General features: G+C 35.6%; 2 protein-coding genes across 2 annotated transcripts; one reads left to right on the plus strand and one right to left on the minus strand.

The window, feature by feature from the left end:
• The first annotated feature begins 7801 nt into the window (after positions 1-7801).
• On the plus strand, positions 7802-11418 carry LOC147390432 (nicotianamine aminotransferase 1-like). Its single transcript, XM_086457503.1, has 7 exons — positions 7802-8105; positions 9303-9642; positions 9886-10104; positions 10219-10278; positions 10384-10539; positions 10628-10721; positions 10844-11418. The coding sequence occupies exons 1-7, from the start codon at positions 7834-7836 to the stop codon at positions 10960-10962; spliced, it is 1260 nt and encodes a 419-aa protein (XP_086313629.1). The 5' UTR covers positions 7802-7833; the 3' UTR covers positions 10963-11418.
• An 851-nt stretch (positions 11419-12269) lies between these two features.
• LOC147390433 (protein DEHYDRATION-INDUCED 19-like) lies at positions 12270-21428 on the minus strand. Its single transcript, XM_086457504.1, has 5 exons — positions 21172-21428; positions 20928-21067; positions 17365-17442; positions 16951-17231; positions 12270-12706 (listed from the first exon to the last, which is right to left on the minus strand). Exons 1-5 carry the CDS (start codon positions 21251-21253, stop codon positions 12598-12600), a joined length of 690 nt encoding a protein of 229 aa, XP_086313630.1. The 5' UTR covers positions 21254-21428; the 3' UTR covers positions 12270-12597.
• Positions 21429-22594: the final 1166 nt, after the last annotated feature.

A 22594-nucleotide genomic window follows, 5' to 3' on the forward strand; every position in this document is an offset into this window, starting at 1 on the left:
AAAAAATTATTGGGTTGCTTTCATCTTCTGGGTTGTCCTAATCGCAAATCCAATAATATAGGGGGCCCTTTGTACACAGGTGGCCTTAATGGCCTTTATAATTTGAGTTGTGATAAAATAACTCGTCAAGTGGCATACTCAATCGACTCATTGATGTGACAAGTTTAGAATCTAGATTTGTACGCCTCGGTATACATGATTGCACTTCCCCAAAAAAAGTGTATCCCTAGGGAGCCGGTATCCTGGAGCGAGAAGATATACGATTTTCAAATTTGTCCATGTCAGTCTGGTGAGCCATTTTATGAGTGATTGTTTACTTACAGCGCTATGAGCCAATTTGCTCACAGACCAACATCGTTTTGACATGTGGTGCAGATGACATAAGCAATAATAATAGAATTTTTCTCTCCTGCCCATGGTAAAAAATCGAAATTTCCCAATAAGATCATGTTGTCACATTTAAAAATATGATCCAATACAAAAGTCTTATAGATCATGAAATTCTATAAACCTTAAAAAAAAATTTTAAGTTATTTTTCACCGTTGTATTTTATGTTTAAATTTGAGTGCTCGGTAGCCGTCCATTTTCAACACCATTGATCAAGTTTGAAAAAATTTGTTATTTTTTTTTCTCGTTTTTTTTTTTTTTAACATGAGATTTTTCATGAAATCTAGAAGCTTGTAGTGTTGGATTGCCAATATGATAATCCATGTGGATCCCATAATACTTTTTAAGATTCGACATATGAAAAATAAAAATAAAAAATTATGGGCAGTGGATGTGCAAGCAAGAGAGAGAAATTTTTCTCATATTACTTATGTCATCAGCACCACATGTCAAGTATGAGCAAACAATCACCCGTCACTTTATCAGGACTCTAATAGTTTCCATTAAAATAGTATAAATCACCATTAAAATTAAATGTTTATCCATCGGGTCTAAACGAGATGGTAAGGAAATGAGTGGGTGTGCTCCCAAGATCGTGACTTCAAATCTCTATGGTCCCTCCACCATTAAGGTGGTTACTTAGTGACTTCACGTGATAGGGTGGGATGTTACGTGCGGAGGACTAATCCTATGGATAAGGTTAGTATTTGGGTCTCAATGGCTCAATGGCTGTCCTGCTACCACAGGCATCACCTCGTTATAACAACAACAGAAAAATAATAATAATTTAAATTTTTATGTATGAATCTACCGAAGGCCTTGCAAGGGTTAGCGGTCCCGAATATACATGTCCCACAAGGAATGTTCAATGGAGGACTTGAAAGTTGAAACTGATTCAGACGTAGCAAGTTGTTGGTTTCCTCCGTGTTTGGACTGTCCATGTCCATCCGTCCGCCATAAATGACCAACAAATTAATAATGGCATATATGGCATGCTGGGGTGACACAGGATTTACCGTGATTCTCACAATTCTGACGTGGACATTTATACATAACCGTAAATGATTTTTACTCGTATCGCGAGAAAACACATCTATGATTATGTGCACATCCCACGTCAGACTTGTGAAAATCACAGTAAATATCGTGTCATTCCAGCATTTTCCATGCGAAATATTCATAATTTTTAAGATTTAATCTTTTGAGTATACTCTCAACGACTGTACAGTTGCTTGATTTCATCCGAGTCCAACTTTGAAACAGTCAGCCCGCTTCAAATTTCGAAGAAATTATCTTCATTACAAGACATGTGGCATTTTTTTTTTCACACCCTTACATTTCTACCAAAATTCTAAATATCTCTTTTGAAATCCCACGTGGAATCCACCGGGGTGGATTCCTTCAAAATTTTGATGCGGGCTACCCGCTTCAAAGTTTTGCCCACGTCAAAGTTTTTTCCATTTCATCCTAATGGGAGAGAATAAGAGGAATGGCAAGAAAGATTCTTGTCATCAATCCCCAACACATGAACTAAGACGCATAGCACGTGCAGTACTAGTGACTTACATATGTAACCACCATCGTCCTTATCTATTTAGTGTCAAACTTGAAATTTTGAAATTGTCTAACTGTAATGTTTTGATCTTGAGCCTCAATACTAAAACGTCATCCAAACCCTTCAAAAAAGTAAAGTGTCGAGACTCGACCTTTTGAAAGGTTGAGGCTCGAGACTAAAATGTCAAATCCAATGGTTGTGATTTTTGATTTATTAAGTTCGATACTAAATAGATTTATTTAAAATACTCAAAATGCATATATTATTGATACTAAAATCAAAAGTTATATGAGACTAAATCTTATTATCCTTCATTGTCTGTTGTCACAAGTCGAAACATATCATAACATTATATCTTTGAGGCTTGTTGAAGAAGAGCTTCAAACAAAGGTAGAAAAAAAATGTGAAAGAAATAGGCCGAGAAGTGTTTTATTTGATTCTTTAACAAGAGAGGGGGTTGAAGTTGCAAACTTTATTAGTTTAGAAAGAAATTTTCCAAAAGAACAATTTATGAGGATATTTTCGTCTAAAAAACAATTTACTCAAGCAAATGGCCTGATTTTATATATTACTTTTATTGGTCATGATCGTATGCTTCCAGGGTGGAGGATTGTAACCCTCCTCCCACACCTCAACACATGCCACGTAAGCCACAATCCTTGAATTGAAATTTGTTGTTTTGAAAGTTATATGCTAAGCTGATGAATCAATGGCATCACACCATGTTGTATTAAATGAGATAAATTGATTGGTTACTGAGAGAAACTTTTGGGAGAAAATTTGCGAGCAGTTCCAGTACTTTATTTTTATTAACATTTCAGTAAACATGGCATTGTGCCATTGATTCAGTACCTTACACTACTTGAAAATTGGAAAATTTGACAAGAAAACACATTAAGTGGTCCAGCTAAACACCACAAGAAGAAGATAGCAAGATAATACATTCTCTGCTTTCAGTTTTCTTGAACCACTTAAAAAAATTTCCTCCTGTGAGAAATGAAGAAAATGGATGCGAAAGCTTGATTTAGCATTGAACAGCCTACGAAGAATGAAGTCTATAGTAGGCCTTGGCAATCAGAAACATAGATCGTGGAGGAATTATGATGTCTCTCATTGATAATCTTTTTTTCCCTTTGTTCATTCCAGAGATATTTACTCTTTGTTGTATTTTTCATTTCTCTCTCAATATATAAGATTATAAATTGTTTAAAGGAATGGTAATATTCATGCATATATGCCTTATCTGTTCTTAAAGCTTGTGCAAGAATAGATCATTTACAATTTTGTGGAAGAATAATAACAAAAGAAAGAATGTGAAGCAAGACAATTGACAACTGTCTTCATGATACATCCACTAATCAATGCCAACAAGCACGCACAGTTGAAAAAAGATTAAGCAAAATAAATCAGAGATTTAGGGGCCGTATAAACAATTGAAATACCAACACAACCCTATCCATCATAGATTGTACTCAAAGGGTTGAAAACTTGAGATCTGAGAGGTTTTTTCTTCTGTCTCTCTGTTTGCTTTTCACATATTTTCTATTTTAGATGCAAAGGTATATGGTTCAATGGATTTGGGTTGTGGTTACCGAAATTATTGGTTTATTCAGATCATCTCTTTTTGGGTTATGGTTTTTGGAGTCCTGGCAACTGAATTTAGTTATGGGGTTCTTCATTGACATATGGTTGCAATTTTGTATGAACTTTTGGTGTATAAGGGTGTACACTTCTCAATCTTCACCAACTTGAACAGTTTGTTCAGACATTTTGTATGGATACGAACTTTTAAAATTAATTCAATGAAGTGATGTATGAAATTTTAGTTTTGTATGGATACGAAATGTTGATTTGCAATTTGATATGATATGTTGGTTGGAATCGGAAGCTTGAACCTGAGTTCCAATAGGTTCAGTGGTTCTGTTCCTTCCAACTTCAGTAAATCCATTGAAGTAGCTATGTCAGTTATAACATGGAGAACCGATGGATGTATAACATGTTACATTAGAAATAATGATGTTGAAGTACTTTGTTCAATATTATTGAAATCCTTTAAGAAACTTCTTGTGTAAATTATGAAATAAATACATCAAAGTAGGTCCTATATAGCACTTTTTGCTGCAATTATAGTGCACCTATTGGACATCTGTTAGGTCGATCACCATGCCTCAAAGCGCATGATCAAATGAATCAATTTGATTTATTTATTTTGGGTTGTATTATAGATTGTGTAGATTCCTATTTTTGTGAATTTTAAAAAGCTTTTTTGGGGGGATTTATAAGATGGGGTCTTGTTCGATCTTATTCAAAGGGTAACCTATTCTGAAGTGATTCATCACATTGCCTTTAAAAGATGACACAGATATCTATGGTGAGTACCAAAGGACACATATATCATATTATTTGTTAATGTTTATGTTTAGCATGATACTTGTTGGGTGGTTTTCTGGTCTTGGTTTCATAATTTTTTTTTTATGGTCTTCTACAATTTGATGCCTTGGAGACTTTCTTGTCCAATGATAGTGGCCAAAACACATAATATGAAGGACAATGAAAAAAATTGGGAGTTCAAAAGCATTTTAGGGAAGGGCAGTCACAATAACATCTCAACAAGGACAGTGACAATAACATCTTGACATGTACAATATGCCTTAAATTTCCGACTCAGTTAACATCGTTCATTTCAGTTGTTCTTTCTTCTCTTTATTATTTCCTTATGTTCATTTTTTACCTTAAGTGACCATTCGGCTACTCCATGCCATTTGTAGTTCCCAAGTCAATTAGCTACTATGTAGGGTCAAGTCCATGTTTTTTTCGAAGAGAATTGATTTACATTGTTAGGGATGATGCGAGAGACCACTCCTAAGTTGGTTATAATCGTTTTTCCTGTTAATTCTGGTAGGGGATCTCCCTAAGGTGCCCCCACCCCACCCCAATTACCATCATTAAAAAAGCAAATAATATAGGTTACATGATCAAGACCACGCCTCAAGAAGCAGAGTTCTTGAGTTCGACCCCCTCCTTAGGGGCTACCCTCAGGGATTTATCCTAGAAATTACTCGGTGCGTGTGGCAGGAGGGGACAGCATGTGCCCCGAGGATTAGTCGAGTGCTCTACAACACCTAAATACCTCAATTCATAAAATAAATAAATAAGAAATAAAATATTGTGTTGCATGATTTAATACCATAATCTCTTATTATGGGGACAAACTTTTGTTATAGGTGATAACCATACATGGTACACTTAGGAGTCACATTTTTCCAATAAGCCCATTTCCAACAAATTTCATCAGCAATCAGACTTTTTGTTAACAATTCTCCTTCAATATATACACTTTGAAAATTGGAATCTGAGGGTATTTTGGTATAAAATAATTTTTTCAAAGTCATTTTCTGTACAAAATCCAATTTCCAAAGTGTATCTATTGCACTTCAACGTATGCCCTTAGGGCACACGTTAACAAGACCATTGCACCCTAATTACTTAAATTATGTATCACACTTCCAAATAAACATTAAAACATCCCATCCAAAATGAGAACTGACATTTCAATACCAAAATTTCCTCAGAACACTAATAGAATTTGGAGAAGATGAAAAGTCACTACCCATCAAATAGTATGTTATGGTCTAATTTTGAGCGATATTAAATATCAAGGCATTGCATTTTTTATTTTTTTGGCTTTTCGTGGATATCCTCACCCTTCGGGTGAGACTAATCCCATGGTCACATCACTATGTAAAAACTGAAAATTTTGACAAGAAAATTTGAAGAGCCAAAGCCCACAAACTTTAAAAAGTGAATTTTGACGGCTTATGGCTGTTGAAATTTTTGATGATCCCTAATTCAACAGCTTAGAGCCATCAAATTTTTCCAATCCTCCATTAATATAACGGTTTTGATCCGTTGAAAAAAAAAATTTGACAATGAAAAATTTGACGCCTCGGTGTGTTAAATTTTATGAAATTTGATGGCCTTGGGCCATCAAATATAGGCTTTTTTCACGTTGTGCATGCACCACCCCCCCTAGGAAAGTCCTTTGTGCAAGTGGTTGAATTGAGTGTCAACTAGACCCAAGAGGGTGGTCCTAAGGAATTCATTGTTTTGTGGGGTTTCGAACACTTGACCTACCATTCCTGAGAGGTTATCAATGCTCAGCTTGCCACTAGGCAACCCCTTGGGGTTAAGGCTTTGCAATTTTTGATTGATCACAATTTTTTATATTCCATTTACAATAGAGGTTCTAATGTTTAAAATTGTCTAACTCTAATGTTTTGTTCTTGAGCCTTAATACTAAAACGTCATCCAAACCCTTTAAAGAAGTAAAGTGTCGAGACTCAACCTTTTGAAAGGTTGAGGCTCAAGACTAAAATGTCAAACCCAATGATTTTGATTTTTGATTTATTAAGTTCGATATTAAATAGATTTATTTAAAATACTCCAAATGCATATATTATTGACACTAAAAGCAAAAGTTATGTGCGACTAAATCTTATTATCCTTCATTGTCTACTGTCACACGTCGAAACATATCATAATTAACATTTATATCTTTGAGGCTTGTTGAAGAGCTTCAAACAAAGGTAGAAAAAAAAATGTGAAAGAAATAGGTTGAGAAGTGTTTTATTCGATTCTTTTAACAAGAGAGAGGGTTGAAGTTGCAAACTTTATTAGTTTAGAAAGAAAGTTTCCAAAAGAACACTTTATGAGGATATTTTTGTCTTAAAAACAATTTACTCAATCAAATGGCTTGATTTTATATATTACTTTTATGAGTCTTAATCGTATGCCACGTAAACCACGGTCCATGAATTGAGATTTGTTGTTTTGAAAGTTACGTCCCAAACTGATGAATCAATGGCATCATGCCATGTTGTATTAAATGAGATAAACACAACATGAGAAAAACTTATATTTGATGGCCCAAGGCCGTCGAATTTCATAAAATTTGATGGACCAACACGTCAAATTTTCATTTTTGAAGGTTCAAAACCGTTAAATTAAAGGAGGATGGGAAGAAATTTGATGGCTCTAAGCCATCGAATTGGGGATCATCAAAATTTTCAACGGCCATAGGCCGTCAAAATTCGTTTCTTAAAATTTGTGGGCTTTGGCCCATAAAATTTTCCTATTAAAATTTTCAGTTTTCACATAGTGAAATTGATCGGTTACTAAGAGAAATTTCAGGAGAAAATTTGCGAGCAGTTTCAGTGTTTTATTTTTATTAACTTTTCAGTACATATGGCATCATGCCATTGATTCAGCACCTTAGCACTTAACTTTCAAAACAGCAAATCTCTGTTCGCAATCCTCCACCATGGGTGCATAAGATCCCAACTCTACTTTTATAATGACCCATTTTGGTGATTAATAAAATGAGTCCGATTATGCACCTAGGGTGGACGATTGACACCCTCCTCTCACACCTCAATACACGTCACTTAAGCCAAAATTCATGGAATTAGTGCCTTAAATATCCCCTTTTTAAATTTCCTTGGATTGTGGTTTGTGTGGTGTGTATTGGGGTGTGGGACGAGGGTTTCAATCCTCCACATTCGATCGTCACTCTTAAAATTTTGCAGTGATCAACATTTTTGTGCCGCATGGAAATGTGCTTGAGGAACTTTCCTTGTTTGTTTCATTTTCTTTGGGTGACAGGGTGTCCACGTGCGCCCGCCCCACTGCCCTTAGTAATATTCAAAGTCTTTGTAAGTTAGTCACGCACACTTTCATATTAACGTGACCCTTTTCTAAATGAACTCCTTGTTCATGCATGCTCTGAATGGTCAACTATAGCACTCCCAACCCCTCTCTCTCTCTCTCTCTTATCTTCAAACCCTATAAAGCAAGAAAAGAAATAGTCGAAGTTCAAAAAGAAAAAGGAGATATGGGGAGAGAAGGAGCGATGAAATGGGGGTTCAGACGGAAGGAAGATATCAATAGTGCTTCTGACATGACCATTAGAGGAATTCGCACTATGCTTATGAGATCTCTCGATGAGGGAGACGAGAGACCCATGATTCCTCTTGGACATGGGGATCCTTCTGCATTTGCATGCTTTCGAACTTCTAAGATCGCTGAAGATGCCATAGTTGATGCTGTTCGATCTGCAAACTTCAACTCTTACTCTTCTTCTGTTGGTATTGTTCCCGCTAGAAGGTAAACTCAATAATCTCTCCTTAGAAACTTAAATTAGGGTGTTTTTTTTTTTTAACCCACTAATTGTAACTGTTAGAAAACTCTACATCATGTGAATACAAATCAGTGATCAAACTGATTATTGGTGGTGAACCAAGAGGTGGGACAAATTTTCATACTCAGTAAGTCAGATCAAACGATGTGGCATTTAGAGTGAGATGATAGGTTTTGAATCCACTAGGACTTATAAATGGGCCCTGAATGGATGCCACATTTTATTCTCAATTATTGATGAATTCTGGCCGTTGACTTTGATTTGATATCATGGTTTTAAAACTCGTTTTGATGTCTCTTCTCGTCCATGAAAAGAGATCGAGTCATCTCGGATGAGTTTTTCAATACATTTGAGTCATCTCGTTCAATAATAAGAAAAGGGTAGTTATAAAAACACCCCACTAATTAATAAGGCAACCCACACTATAGCCGAATTATTTCATCCATTTTGTTTAAAAATCAGTTTTGATGGGGTTAGAAGTTTTGAAATGGGCTGATTTTTTGTGTAGATGATCTACTCATCATAGAGATCATCTTCACCCAAATCGGATCATTCTAAAACTCTTAATCCATATAAGACAAAATAATTCAACTATGTGTGAGTTGCCTTTATTAAATCTTGGGGTGCTTTTACAATTACCCTTTTAGATCTCGTCAAATACGTTTGACTAGTATATCCGTCTTATTGTTGGACGACACCTAGGCGACGACTGGGACGAGATTTAAAACCACGTTTGGTATTGGTGGGGTCCTCAAACGTTGACTCTCGGAATGGAGGGATGTCTAAGGGGCGGTTCGGGTTGGGCCACTAACGGCCCATTTCTAATGAGCCCACTCAGTCCAGACCGAGTCAAATAAAAATCCACTTATGTCCAAGGCCAGCATGGACCATAAGTATTAGATCCTATTTACAGGTTGGGCTCAGCCACTAGATGGGCCGAACTCCCAAAGCCAACCCTAAAATATTTTAGGTCTTTTTGACCCAGCGTCCCAGCACAAGAAATAGATGGACCAAATAACACTTTCCAAACCTGACCCTTTGATAGCTTGTTATTGATGATGACGTTTTTTTTTTTTTTTAAGTAGAATTTATAGTTTTTAATTTTTTGTTGGGATAAGGCATTGTTATTGATGATGATGATGGATGGTATTTCTGTATAAAAGAGCTATTGCAGATCATCTCTCTCATGATCTTCCATACAAGATTTCATCAGATGATGTTTACGTCACAATTGGCGCTACACAAGCAATCGAAGTCCTTCTATCAGTACTTTCTCTACCCGGTGCTAATATTCTGCTTCCAAGGCCAGGATATCCATATTATGAAGCTCGTGCAGCTTTTACCCATCTTGAATGTCGGCATTTTGATCTTCTGCCAGACAAGGGTTGGGATGTTGATCTTAATTCGGTTGAAGCTATTGCAGATGAGAATACTGTTGCAATGGTTATCATCAACCCTGGAAATCCTTGTGGAAATGTCTTTAGTTATGAACATTTGAATAAGGTGAGTGATTCAATGTCTTAATGCAATCTCTGCGCTTGTTTTTTGTTCGAGAAATTTGTTTTCTTGATTAGCATCTCAGAAAGAAATCAAGTTGGTTACGATATTTTCATATTGGCAATTGGGACGATCCCAAGGAAACTTGGGCAATTAAATTAATAATTGGACCATGTTTGTGACTTGTTTACATACTAGAACAAATAAAAATTTGTATGACACTTATTCTTCGATTTGTATTGCATTTAGATTGCTGAGACTGCGAAAAAGCTTGGAATTTTTGTAATTTCGGATGAAGTTTATGGCCATCTCACTTTTGGTAGTAAACCATTTGTGCCAATGGGAGTGTTCGGATCAATCGTTCCTGTTTTTACTGTTGGATCTATATCGAAGAGATGGATGGTGCCTGGTTGGAGACTTGGTTGGCTTGTTATAAATGATCCCAATGGTATCCTAAGAGAAACAAAGGTTCACTTGTTCTTCTGCCCTCTCGTTACTATATATCATCTTCCTACCCTCCATGATTCTGTCTATAGATGTGTTCATAATCGAGCTTTACTAATCTTTATTTTCGACTTTCAGATGGTTGAATGTATTGAAGGTTGTATCGGTATCTCCTCTGATCCTCCAACCTTCATTCAGGTTTGAATATATACATCGATTCTCGTTTTTAAAAGAATACCAACATGTTCTCTGGTGCTACGTAAGAGTATTTTTGAATTTAACAAACTTGGGTTGATATATCAGGGGGCAGTTCCTCAAATCCTTGAAAAAACAAAAGAGGATTTCTTCGATAGGGTTATCGGTATAGTGAAGCAAGCTTCAGACATCTGTTATGATGAGATAAAGGAGATAAATTGCATTACTTGTCCACATAAACCAGAGGGATCTATGTTTGTAATGGTGAGGAAATATAAAATTTTGGTGTCATGTATTTTTTATAACATTTGGGTTGGTTGGAAACCTTCCTGATTATATTTTGCAAATGCAGGCTAAGCTCAATGTATCTCTTCTGGAAGACATTAATGATGATATGGACTTTTGCTTGAAGTTGGCCAAAGAAGAATCTGTTATTGTTCTGCCAGGTAAGAGTCAAAAAAGGAAGATAACAAATTTATTATTTTGTTTCTGGTATTGTGTGATCAGGAATTTGTGAGTGTTAAGTTACATTTCTCTTATTATATTAAGCTACATGTCTCTCTTGCAGGGTCTGCAGTGGGACTGAAAAATTGGCTCCGCATAACATTTGCTATCGAGCCATCTTCTCTTAAAGATGCGTTTCGAAGGATTAAATCGTTTTCTCAGAGGCACGCTAAGCAACAGTAACAGAATTGCTAATAAATCTGACAGTGATCTTCAACACCGCGTTGGATCTTCTCTTGCTCCTTCGTCATTGATGATGTTTGTTATGTTCTTCATATCCATGAACAGTTAAGAGGAGCTATAGTTATATGCATACAATGAAATTATGAATATGGCAATATGTTGCAAAATCTAATAGAATAAAAAATATGGAAATGAATGTTTGGTAGTGTTGAGTATCCAAAATTGTAACGATCTAATGATCATTAATCAGACTTTAGAAGTCTGGCATTATGTGTTATCTAAGTTTGAATAAGGCTGAAGGTGCCTCTTAGCTCAGTTGGTTAAGGCTTGACGAGAGTTAATACCGACCTTGGTTCAAATCCCGTCAAGCCCACCTTCATCAATGTTTGCTACTTCAACGTTTTGTCCTATGTTGTAACTTTTATTGGAAATATTCTAAATGTGGGTTTTTTTCAAGTGTGTAGATTTCTATCTTTTGCTCCTTTTTTTGTGGGAATTGTATAATTTTAAGGCTATATATAAATAATTTCATTACTTTGATGACATAAAAACTTAAGGTCAACGACATGGGAATTTTCTACCAGTAAATGTCTTCAGTGTTTTTTTAGACTCATTCCACTGTCAATTTAGTTGTTTTTTGAATCCGAGAGTTCAAATGCTATCTCATTTGCTACCTGTAAAGATTGTTCAAAGATAGAAATTCTTCTACATTTTGGGGTAGCCAGTGAGGATCTACTCAGCCAGATCAACTAAGCAGTTCTAAGTTCCTTGTTTTTTGCTTTTCAGAGTCGTTTTAATAGATTCGCAGACAATTTCAATTTTTTGGCAATTTATCTTTCATGGTTGTCAAATTTAGGTTCAAGTCTAGAAGTGCCAACTTAGCTAAATAGTAAGACATATGGAGTGTTGTTCCCACGTCCTAGGTTCAAACCCACTTGAAGCCAACTTCTTTTGCTAACCACTAACCCTATACCAACTTCAAGTCTACATTTTGGGGTCCATTTGCTTTCTTTTGGATTCAAAAATTAGTATTGTAAGAGGTACGTGCCATCCATTAAAAAGAGGACTTCTACGATGTGTTTCAACAAAGCAAACTTCTAATGCTAATGCAATTCATGTCAGATTTTATACTAGGAAGTGCAAACGACATGAATGCAGATTAAGGACTTGGTTTTGGTGTCACAGTGTACACTTCTAGCTGTCAATAACTGTCAAATGTACCCTTACCAGTTAGTGAGACCCTAAACTCCACCATGAAGGTGAGCTATGGTCCGTGCAGAAATTTCACAATAGAAAGATTAACCCAATAAAGAAACCAGACATGAAATTGTCTCAGCATAGAATAGATGAATTTATGGGAGGAAACATGAAGACGGTCAATCCCAGATAACTAGCAGACCATCCACTTCTTTCAGAATAATACAAGATTGGTCAAGAGAAAAGCAGAAATGGATTTGTGTTATTCCCACTATCATTAAACCAGCTGCTTCTAAGAAAAAAAAAAACATCCAAAGTAGGCATGTTTTGGGTGGTCCCACAATATGCACTTAACAACCAGTAGGACCCAAACTTGCCTCTGATCGGGATCATAGGGTAGATCAGTTACCGTATACTTACGGGGGCCAAGTGATTCCATTAGTCGCTAAACAGAGTGGACAGAAGCAGATCTTGCACAAACCCGGCTCTTGCAGTATCCTGTATCATCTTCTGCTGCCGCTCTTCATAACTCAATGAAGAGTCAAAACTGCAAGTAAAGAAAGAACTAAACGTTAGAACTCAAAGGCCTTAGAAGGAGGGTGGTTCGTTACAGTGGTTTCAACACTGATCACATGTCACAATATTAAGCCTGGTAATTGTCAGTAAATATTGGATCTTAACAGCTTCATGATTTAATCTATATAAGTATGCCATACAGTAAATAAAAATGATCAATTTCCTTGCTGACTATCTACTAATATTGCAGGAAACAATATTTTAGAGAAGAACAAAGATGGGCCTATGGTAAACAGTGATTGAACAACTATAAAGTCCCTCCCCCCCAACACACACACCACCACCACCCCCCTACCAAAAATAAATGTATCAAAGAACTAATTTGACTTTATACCAGGTATATCAACCAGCATGTGAGTATTTATACTTGCACGGATGACAAACAAGTTTAGAGATAAGAGGAATAACCTTCATGTGGTTTTTAAGGACTTAGAGAAAACATACAAAAAAAATAAAAACAAGAGAGCTAATTTGGTGGATATTGGGAAAGAAGTGAGTCCCGAATGGATAAATTAACATAATAACAGACATGTATCAAGGGTTGCAGCTAGTGCGAGGGCAGATGGAAAGGTGATGAATGAGTTCCTAGTTACAATTAATATGCATCAGGGCATCAGGGATTGGTTTTGAGTCCGTATTTGTTTGCAATAGCTATAGATAAAGTAAGTACTCATATTCAAGCACACGTATCTTAGTATATTTATTTGCGGATGATGTAGTATTAGTTAATAAAACTAAGGAGAGAATCAATAATAAAAAAATTAGAATTATGGGTATAAGAGTCCAAGGGCTTTAGGACAAGTAGAACCAAGACCAAGTATGTACAATGTAATATAGCATTGACACCCACAAAGATAAATGCCCTATTAAAATCTATGGTCTGGAAATATCTCGAAGAAACAAATTTGTTATCCCAAATCTATAATACATAAGGAGGGATAGATTGAGGAATATGGCATTCGATTTGTAAATTAAGTTCAAGACTACCCCTACCCCTACCCCATCCTTCATCACAATTTCTACAATGCAAGGCTTCATAGGTTGAGTTAACGGTAGTGACCTATCTAAGCAAGCTTTGGGTTTAGACGAAGACACGATATTCTTATTCTTCTCACCCCATATCTTCATGGATAATTTATAACATTGAAAATCATGGGCTTTTATAAAAATGGGTCTCTCTCTCTTGCCATTTTTCTGATATCACTCTTCTAATCTTATATCTTAATTGATCTTGGGTAAGATCAACATAAAGTGATTTCTTGATAAAATCAAGAAATCCAGTAATATAGGCGGAAGGTGTTAATCCCTATCCATGAAATCTACCATTCCCTTCAGAATCACTATTTCATCACTCTCCTCTAACACCCTTTAGAACAACTTCTTACCTTGAACACTCTCAGATTTCTTTTACTTATCCTGAGAGACCTCATTTCGGTTTATCTTGCTTTCTCTCCATCGGTCTCTTCAAGGGACCATTTTGCATTCTCCTGGGCCTTGTTGATTATGGGTTTTTTAAGAGGAGATTTGGGAATGGGCATTTCTTCTTTTATGATGGGTTTTATCTTATATTCCTGAGAATGATCAGACCCAAGCTCAGATCCTTTATCAAGAGCCTGCTGAAGGATGGGGTAAGGATAGTCTTAAACTTTATTGACAAATCAAAGGTCATCTTCATTAATCTATCCCTCCTTATGTATAGTAGATTTGGGATAACAAATTGGTTACTACGAGATATTTTCAGATCACGAGTTTTAATAGGGCATTCGTCTTTATGGATATCGATGTCATATTTACACTCCACATGCTTAGTCTTGGTTTTACTTATCCTAAAACCCTTGGGCTCTTATCCTCATAATTCTAGTTTTTTTATTGATTCTCTCCCTAGTTTCATCAACTAATACTACATTACCCGCAAATAACATACACTAAGGTACGTGAGCTTGATTCTCTCCCTAGTTTTTTAGTCTTTCTACTCATCCATCTCTACATCCTCATCTTTGCTATACTCAACTCATTACAACATGATGTTTCTTGACTGCCCTACATTTAGCTCTATAAAGAGTGGTTGGTTATTCTAATAAGGTTTTTCTTCTAGTTTGATTGGTATGACTTTATCCTATGTGACAAAGGCATACCAATCAAACTAGAAGGAAAATTTTATTAGTATAACCAACTATGCTTTATGGAGCTAAAAATGTAAGGAAGTCAAGTGGTAAAACGTGTGGTAAAACGTGTGGAACATTGTTCCCACGTCCTAAGTTCAAACCCCCTTGAACCCAACTTTTTTTTACTAATCACTAACCATATACCTACCAAAAAAAAACGTAGAGCAGTCAAGAAGCATCATGTTTTAATAAATTGAGCATAGCAAAAATGAGAATATATAGATGGCTGAGTAGAAAGACTAGGAAAGATAAAATTAAAAACAAACGCATTCGAGAAAGTATAGGAATATCTCCAATAGACAATAAATTAAGAAAGTCGGCTGAGATGATTTGGGCATATTAAAAATATTCAAGTTCAAAGTCCTAAAAGAGTGAGAGGAAGACCTAAAATAACTTAGATAGAGACAATGAAAGCAGATATGAACTCACTCTCTCTGGACAGTGTGAAATCAAGAATATGATTTGTCAACCTGACCCCAAATATTTCGTTTAAGGCTTTGGTGTTTTTAAAAACGTACATTTAACCTATTATGGAACATGAGAATAGGCAATGATCATTTGCAACAGGAACCACCTAAACAATCTGGAGGGTGATCATAACTGCAAAACTATTAAAAAAAAATTAGCAGGGTCCAAACTTTGAAACAATAAATCAAAAGTTGGGAGGCATAATAGAGATCCTGATTGGGCCATACATTGGAATTTGACTCTCAAATTATGCCCAAGGGAGGAAGGAGGGGGGAGGGATTATCCAAAACTAGCATGACATTTATGAAGTTTTTTGGCTCCTGATATTTATGACGACCAGAATACATGAGGAAGGTATCAGTTATTATTAAATAAGATGCCAACGTAGCCACTGCTCCACATACCTATGCATGCGTACAACTGCTTCAGAAATATATGGGATAGACTACCGAGCAAACTAGTGTTCCCACCTGTTTCATAAATGCATTAATGCTCCTCTCTCACAATCTCGAGGTGTTACTAGTTTATAAAGAAAAATGAGTTGATAAAAGAAACTCCTGGTTCAAATAGATATTCATTTCCCATTATTGAAAACCTATCAAAAACATAATTTTTTGGTAATATAATACAGAGTTATTATTCAAGATGTTCTGTTTTATTAGATGTAGACGGTACAAATCCTGGTAATGGTAGTGTATCAGAAATGATTGAATGGTTCAGAATCACTTCAATACAAGCCACTTGGTAGACAAATTCAACAAGCAGTCTAAAAAATATTTCTTCTAAACAAGACTTAGCCAGTTAAACAATATTCAGGACAAAAAAGATCTGGAAGAAGTAGATAGGAACATTTAAACAAGCATGTCTTGCAAAAAAAATAATTCTTCTCTGATAGGCTGATCAAAACAGAAATGCATGTCTGTGCCAGATACTAACACCAAGTGTCAGACGCACTGACTCACATGAACCTAACATGCTGACACATCCATCAACTATTCCATATGTTGAGAGATTCTTAAAACACGTAAGATTATGTTTTCAATAGAAAAGGAATGTATTTTATTCAGTCAATATATTTAAAATTAATATATAAATAACATCAGAAAAGCAATTCAGTAGAATAAGACTTGTTTGGGAAAAAAAAAAAGTATCAGCAGTGTCTAACATGTGACATGGATTTTTTTTTTTAAGAAAATGAAGTATCCTCATCATATACACTTTCTGAATGAGGGTAAAAAGGGATACTATTAGAATATAACAAACAAAGAGATCCCCACTTCACATGATTTATGTCCTACTGTTATTTTGATCAAGAAAAATATCCTCCAACTTAAAGGTGCGCTTATATAATAAATTACCAGGATCACATAAGAAAACAAAAATGCATGTACATCAATTGAGAAGGTGCAAACTACCAAACTCCCTACTATTTGTGAGGCACCACATTACAAAGATCAACCTTATAATGTTTTATTTGTATTTCCTTGCAAAACAGATATCTCAAGTAATAAACTAATGATAAACTAAAAAGTAATCAGACTAAGGGAATCAATAAAGAAAGACAAGAAAACTTTGAAGGTACCTTGATTTCCAAGTCGTTGATGTCACATTCTTTGTAGACAAATCTTCAGCACTCAAGACAGAAGATTTTGAAATTTCTTCTGCTTCAGATGCAGGGAAGTTCACGACAAGTGATGAAAGGAAGGAATCTGTAACTGCGTTAGACGCATTAGCATTGCTTGATCGAAATCCACCACCTCCTAAAAGCACCTGTAGATGAGCCTCGCGAAGATCCCGACTCAGAAGAGACAATGCCTGACTGTTAGGAAGAGCAACTCTCCGTAATCTTCGGCGCCTCTGCAAGTGGTCTTTAGTTAAAGGAAACTATGGACTTTCATTATGAGTAAGGAATTACATATGCATGTACAGAATCATCCAACATAGAATACACAAAAATGTAATTTTATTTCCCAAATTTCATAAACGAGAAGGATATCTTGAATAAGTGTCCATGTTGGAGCGTTATATGATGTAGCATGTCTCGCGTAACCTTAACTGAGCAAATAGGACAAACCTGCAAGAAGAGGGGGGAAAAGGTGAGGCTTAAATCAAGAAGTTGGAATACAAAATATGAAGTATCATTAAGAAATTAGTCAAAAGTCAAGACTAACAGTGGTTAAGATAACATCTTATATCAATAGTGTACAAGAGTTCGAAACAACCACACTAAAAAAAAATAATAATTAAAATTTCAGGCAAAAGGAACTTGTAAAATGTAGACTTTTGCTTCTTTTTTCCTTTTTTAGAAGGTAAATATTCAAGAAATCAGCATCTTCGTTCTTGCTGAACAAGAATGGAGAAAAATGCTACCCAAAAAAGAAGTCATACCACAATATCAACAATTAGATCACAAATAGGAAAGGTGTTACTCAAACCCTCTTTCATAGGAAAGATGGTGTAAATGAATGGATATCTTTCACTGTCTGTAAGAAAAAAAGAAAAAAGAAAAATAAAATCGCTTTTGGGAAGGGAAAAAAATGGACAATTGGGACTAAAAAGTTCAATAGATGTATGAAGGAGCCCACTTCAGTATGAGATCACCTAAAAACCAGCTCCAAATGAAAACCCCTACGTTGAAACAGTGGTTGGCATTGCCACGTCATTTCTGGAAATATAGTGTCAGAAATGCAACTAATATTGAAAATTATTTTCTAAACAAACTTACACACTAGGTCACTTGAAAGTGTATAGAAAATGCAACCAATGGTCCAAAGTATAAGGTGCGTCCTTGCACTAGCTGAATAACAGTTTCTGACATAAAGATTGAAGTAAATGATATGATTGATTATTTTCCTTTTCAAAGTGCATTTTTTGTCAAAGTCAGGCGTATTTGGATGGAGCCTTAGTTGTTGATGAATGTTTGTATTTCAAGGTCAAAGTAGGTGAATCAGAGATGATATGTACGGTAGAAATGGAGAAGGCATATGATCATGTTACTATTTTAGTTATAGTTTCTTGGACAGTTTTTCATGAACTCAACAGGATGAAAAGCGCCCCTTTCTATCATTGATCTAACAAAAACACTAAGCAGCACTATATCTAAAGCAGTGGAGGGTTTTGAAGGGCTTCCATGTTTGTATAAAAGGTCCAAGTATTACTCACCATTACATTGGAGGTGGCACTATCTTTCTTCATCAAAGCATATATCAGACAGGTGTGATGTTTGATGTGTTCTTGGAAGTTTTTAAGCAATTTTTAGTCTTTGGATTAATTTGGCCAAGAGTTAAAGTATTTGAAGTGGAAAGGAGTGGTTAGAACTAAGAAGTAACTTAATATTGGTGGTTAAAGAATTTCTAGTAGGGAAATGCCTTCATAGTACTTTTGTTGTTCTAGCCCGATGATGGCCTCTAGAATCAAGGTGGTCATATTAACCATCTATTAATCACTCTTGAAGAAGGGGTTAATTACACGAACAAAACCTAGATGATTAATATGGCCACCTGATGAGATATCAGAATGAGTAATTTAAAACCTTTGTACCTTTGTTCGAGAAGACCATGGTTGCCTACAAGATTGATTTGAAGGTTTATGACCATGTTAACTAGAATTTTGTAGACTAAATGATAGGGAGGATAGGATTTGGTAGAATATGGACTCAACAACCTTTCCTATTTGGTGAATGGGAGCTAAATTGGTTTTTAAGGTTCTAGAAGACTGAGACAAGATGATCCCATGTCTCCTTTCTTGTTTGATATTGTCGTTAAGGTTTTAGGTAGACATGTCCCCAGGGTTATTGAGATAACTGAAAGGTTTGGTACTATAAGACAGTTTGAAATGATACTATTGTGTTTGTTGATGCTTCATTGGACAACTTTGTTTATTGAGAGGCCTTATGCGTTATTTTGAGGTGGTCCCCGTTTTTTTCTATCAATCTTTCAAAAAGTAAGGTGGATAATGCTAAAGTGATTAACGACATTGATTCTTTAGAAAGTCTTGTGAGTGTGAGATAGGTAATTTTTCAGTATCTTACACGAAGGTGGTAATATGGTTCTTATCAAGGGTTCCCTATCTTGTATCCATGTATAATCGATGTACCTTTTTTTCCATTCCTCTAGCAGTTGTGAATCAAATTGATAATTTTTTAAAGACGAATGTTGTGGAACGATAGGGATGATACCCTCAAATATCAGCTAACTTTTCTTTCATAAGTCTCCAATACCATTTAATTGACTAGAGATTGTTCCCCCGATAAAGGAGATGGTTTGGCTTTCCTAATATAAAGTTTGTGACTATAGCCAACTTAGGGAAGTGGCTTTGGTGATTTGGCATAAAACTTCCAAGTTATCCATGATAACTATGTGAGCTGGAGCTTTGGGTGGAACAACCGTAAGGTTAGACTTTGTTACGAGTGCAAGTGTGGAGAGAAGACCTTGTTATGATTGCAGGCATGGAAAGATATTTAGAATAATTAGTTGAATTCATTACAAGAGAGAGTTTCATAATTGGTAAGGGCAATAAAGTACACTTTCGGGAAATTTGGTGTTGCAATGATTTTCCTTTACGGTATAGTTTTCAAGTTTGTATTCTATGTCAAAAAAGCAAACAATTCTTTTAATTTTTTTGACAAGTAAAAGAATAGGTGTATTTCAAAAGATGAAAGATCATTGGACCTTGGTTTTAGAAGAAACATTAATTATTGGGTGGAGAATTCCTTATATATATATAATATTTAATTAATTAATATTGATATATATTTTTTGTTTCTATTCATTACATCCCTAGTATCTGCCTTCTACTAGGGGCAAGGACAAGCTATTTGGACGAAGGGACATGATGATTCTTCTAGTGAGATCCTTATATCATGTGTTAGATTATCTAAGAAACTCTAGTGTCCCAGCTTCCTTTACTTAGGACTCTAAAGTGGATGTATTAGTTTACTTGCCACACCAATACCATCTTGAAAATTGATGACCATTTCATGCAAAGGATCATCATGGCAGATATTTGTTCCACGTGCAAAGACGGCAGTGAAAATGTCAATCGTCCTTAAGCCTTTTTGGTATTCAATGAATTTTTCCAAATCCATGTTATCCCTTACATATTTGCATATCCTATCATTTGTTTCTAGATTTAGGAATCTATAAAGAATGATTTTTTGTTATTACATAAAAAAAGCTTTCATTTTTCTTATGGTTTAAGATCCATAATGAGTTTGAGAATTTGTTTGTGGAGAATTTTGTCTTTAATGGTCTTCTTTTAGTTAAGTCTTCTCTCAACCTCTCTATCATGTAACCCTCCGTTTTGATTAGAATTTATATAACAATAACAATAACAACAACCAAAAATCACAAAAATAATACCCTCTATAAACCTTTCTTTGTCACGATTTATGATTGAAAGATCGTAACTTTACATGAAAATAAATAATAATATCCTTTATAAACCTTTCTTTGTTACGATTTATGATTGCAAAATCGTAACTTTACATGAAAATCAAACCTTAAACCTATTGTTACATAATCAAAGGGTCGCAAATAAATTAATCTGAAAACAACGTACAGTAACTTTTGATTCGAACGGATGCTCATCTTCGAGATGCGAACACAGAGAGACGATATCGAAGTCTTCAAAGCAATAAGGACAGGGGAAATCAGGACGAACCTCCTCTTCCACCTCGAAATCATCGAAGCTCAACCGATCTAGAACAACCACCAAACAAACAAAAAAAGAACATTTTTTTCACAGAAAAGATCGAAACCAAGATGACAATCAAATCGGATGAAAAAAATAAATAAATAAAGACCTAATTGAGAGCTGTGATGGTGTTGCAACGCGTATTGACGCTTCGCCGCAGCAAGTCGAGATGCCCATAGTTCAGAATCCATCAAAGATCGAAGATCGAAGAGAAATTATGAGGTTTTCCTTCAAAATCTACAGTTTTTCCTCTCTCCTCTTATTCTTTCTTCTCTTTTTTTTTCGATTGACTTTTCTTTGTTTCTATTTGATGTGAAGAAGCTTATAGAGATGGATATTGGATGTGAGAGAGAGAGAGAGAGCACGAAGAAGGTCTTACTTATGCTTGATTAAATGGCGAGGCCTCATTGCTGACGTGGCAGACAGACAGATGGGGTGCATCAGACCAAATTAAATGGATTCCGACTTTGAAGCTCAGCCAACTTGACACGTGTTTTTTTTATTTATTTTACACACCTACTTTTTACTAATATTTACGATACCTCCTTACTGACACCACGTGTAACCAAAAGATAAGGCTGTATCAAAATTTTGAAGCGGATTCGCTCCAAAAGTTTTTCCCACTAAAGGTAATCCAATAGAAAATCACCTACTCCATAGGCAATATATAGCATCCTTCCATAAAATCACCTCATTCTTACAAGAGTAATGATAACCTGACATCCCCACGTGCTATATTCAAAAAACTCTTCTGATGTGGCATGTGCTACAACCATACACTTTTATGTCTCGGGATACACAATAGCCCATCCCCATAAATCTGTACAAGTATTTATCCCCATAAAATAAAATATAAGGTTCGAGCACACCCCACGTCAGGAGAGTATTTTGAATATGTCACGTGGGGGGAGTCCGGTTATCATGATTATTTTTAGAATACTAAAATTGTCACATGATCACCATTATTTTCGGTAATAAGTCATGATTTACGGACGCTCTCTTTTAACTCACACCCGTTGACGTGGCATGAGTCAGAATCATAGATTTTTTCGTTGAAGATACACAATTGTATATTCTTATAAATACGTGCAATTGTACATCTCAAGGAAAATTTTATGATTTTAACACATGCGACATCAGGAGGTGTGTGTCAGAGTGCGACGTCAAAAAATCATTTATCTTTCGGACTGTTATCATCCAGTTTTTGGTATGGATGTCAATGGATATTGGTATGGATGTCAATGGATATGGATAAATCATTGGAGGTATCGATGGTTAGATTCTATTCCTATGGTATCTAGAATCGGATTCACCATATTTTTATTTTGTCGATTTCAGACTCTAAAATTAATGGAATTGGGACCGCCAAATTATAGGCATCCATTGATTCCAATTCTTAGTAAACAGATGAATAATGATAATTCTTTTATATTTTTAATTTGCCCCCTTAGAATTTTTTGCAGTCGGTCCCCCCCCCCCCCCCCCCCCCAATCATTTTTTTGGATTTATTATATAGCCCTCTACTTGGTTAA

The sequence above is a fragment of the Akebia trifoliata genome, chromosome 11 (assembly GCF_017979445.1).
Source record: "Akebia trifoliata isolate Shusen 1 chromosome 11, ASM1797944v1, whole genome shotgun sequence".
NCBI classification, from domain to species: domain Eukaryota; kingdom Viridiplantae; phylum Streptophyta; class Magnoliopsida; order Ranunculales; family Lardizabalaceae; genus Akebia; species Akebia trifoliata.

Coding starts and splice junctions, on each gene's coding strand:
- LOC147390432 (XM_086457503.1), top strand. CDS start 7,834: ATGGGGAGAGAAGGAGCGATGAAATGGGGGTTCAGACGGAAGGAAGAT. Junction 10,105..10,218: donor GTATCCTAAGAGAAACAAAG/GTTCACTTGTTC, acceptor TTCGACTTTCAG/ATGGTTGAATGTATTGAAGG. Junction 10,540..10,627: donor AGGGATCTATGTTTGTAATG/GTGAGGAAATAT, acceptor TTGCAAATGCAG/GCTAAGCTCAATGTATCTCT.
- LOC147390433 (XM_086457504.1), bottom strand. CDS start 21,253: ATGGATTCTGAACTATGGGCATCTCGACTTGCTGCGGCGAAGCGTCAA. Junction 17,232..17,364: donor AACATGGACACTTATTCAAG/ATATCCTTCTCG, acceptor ACTAAAGACCAC/TTGCAGAGGCGCCGAAGATT. Junction 12,707..16,950: donor TCAACGACTTGGAAATCAAG/GTACCTTCAAAG, acceptor CTTTACTTGCAG/TTTTGACTCTTCATTGAGTT.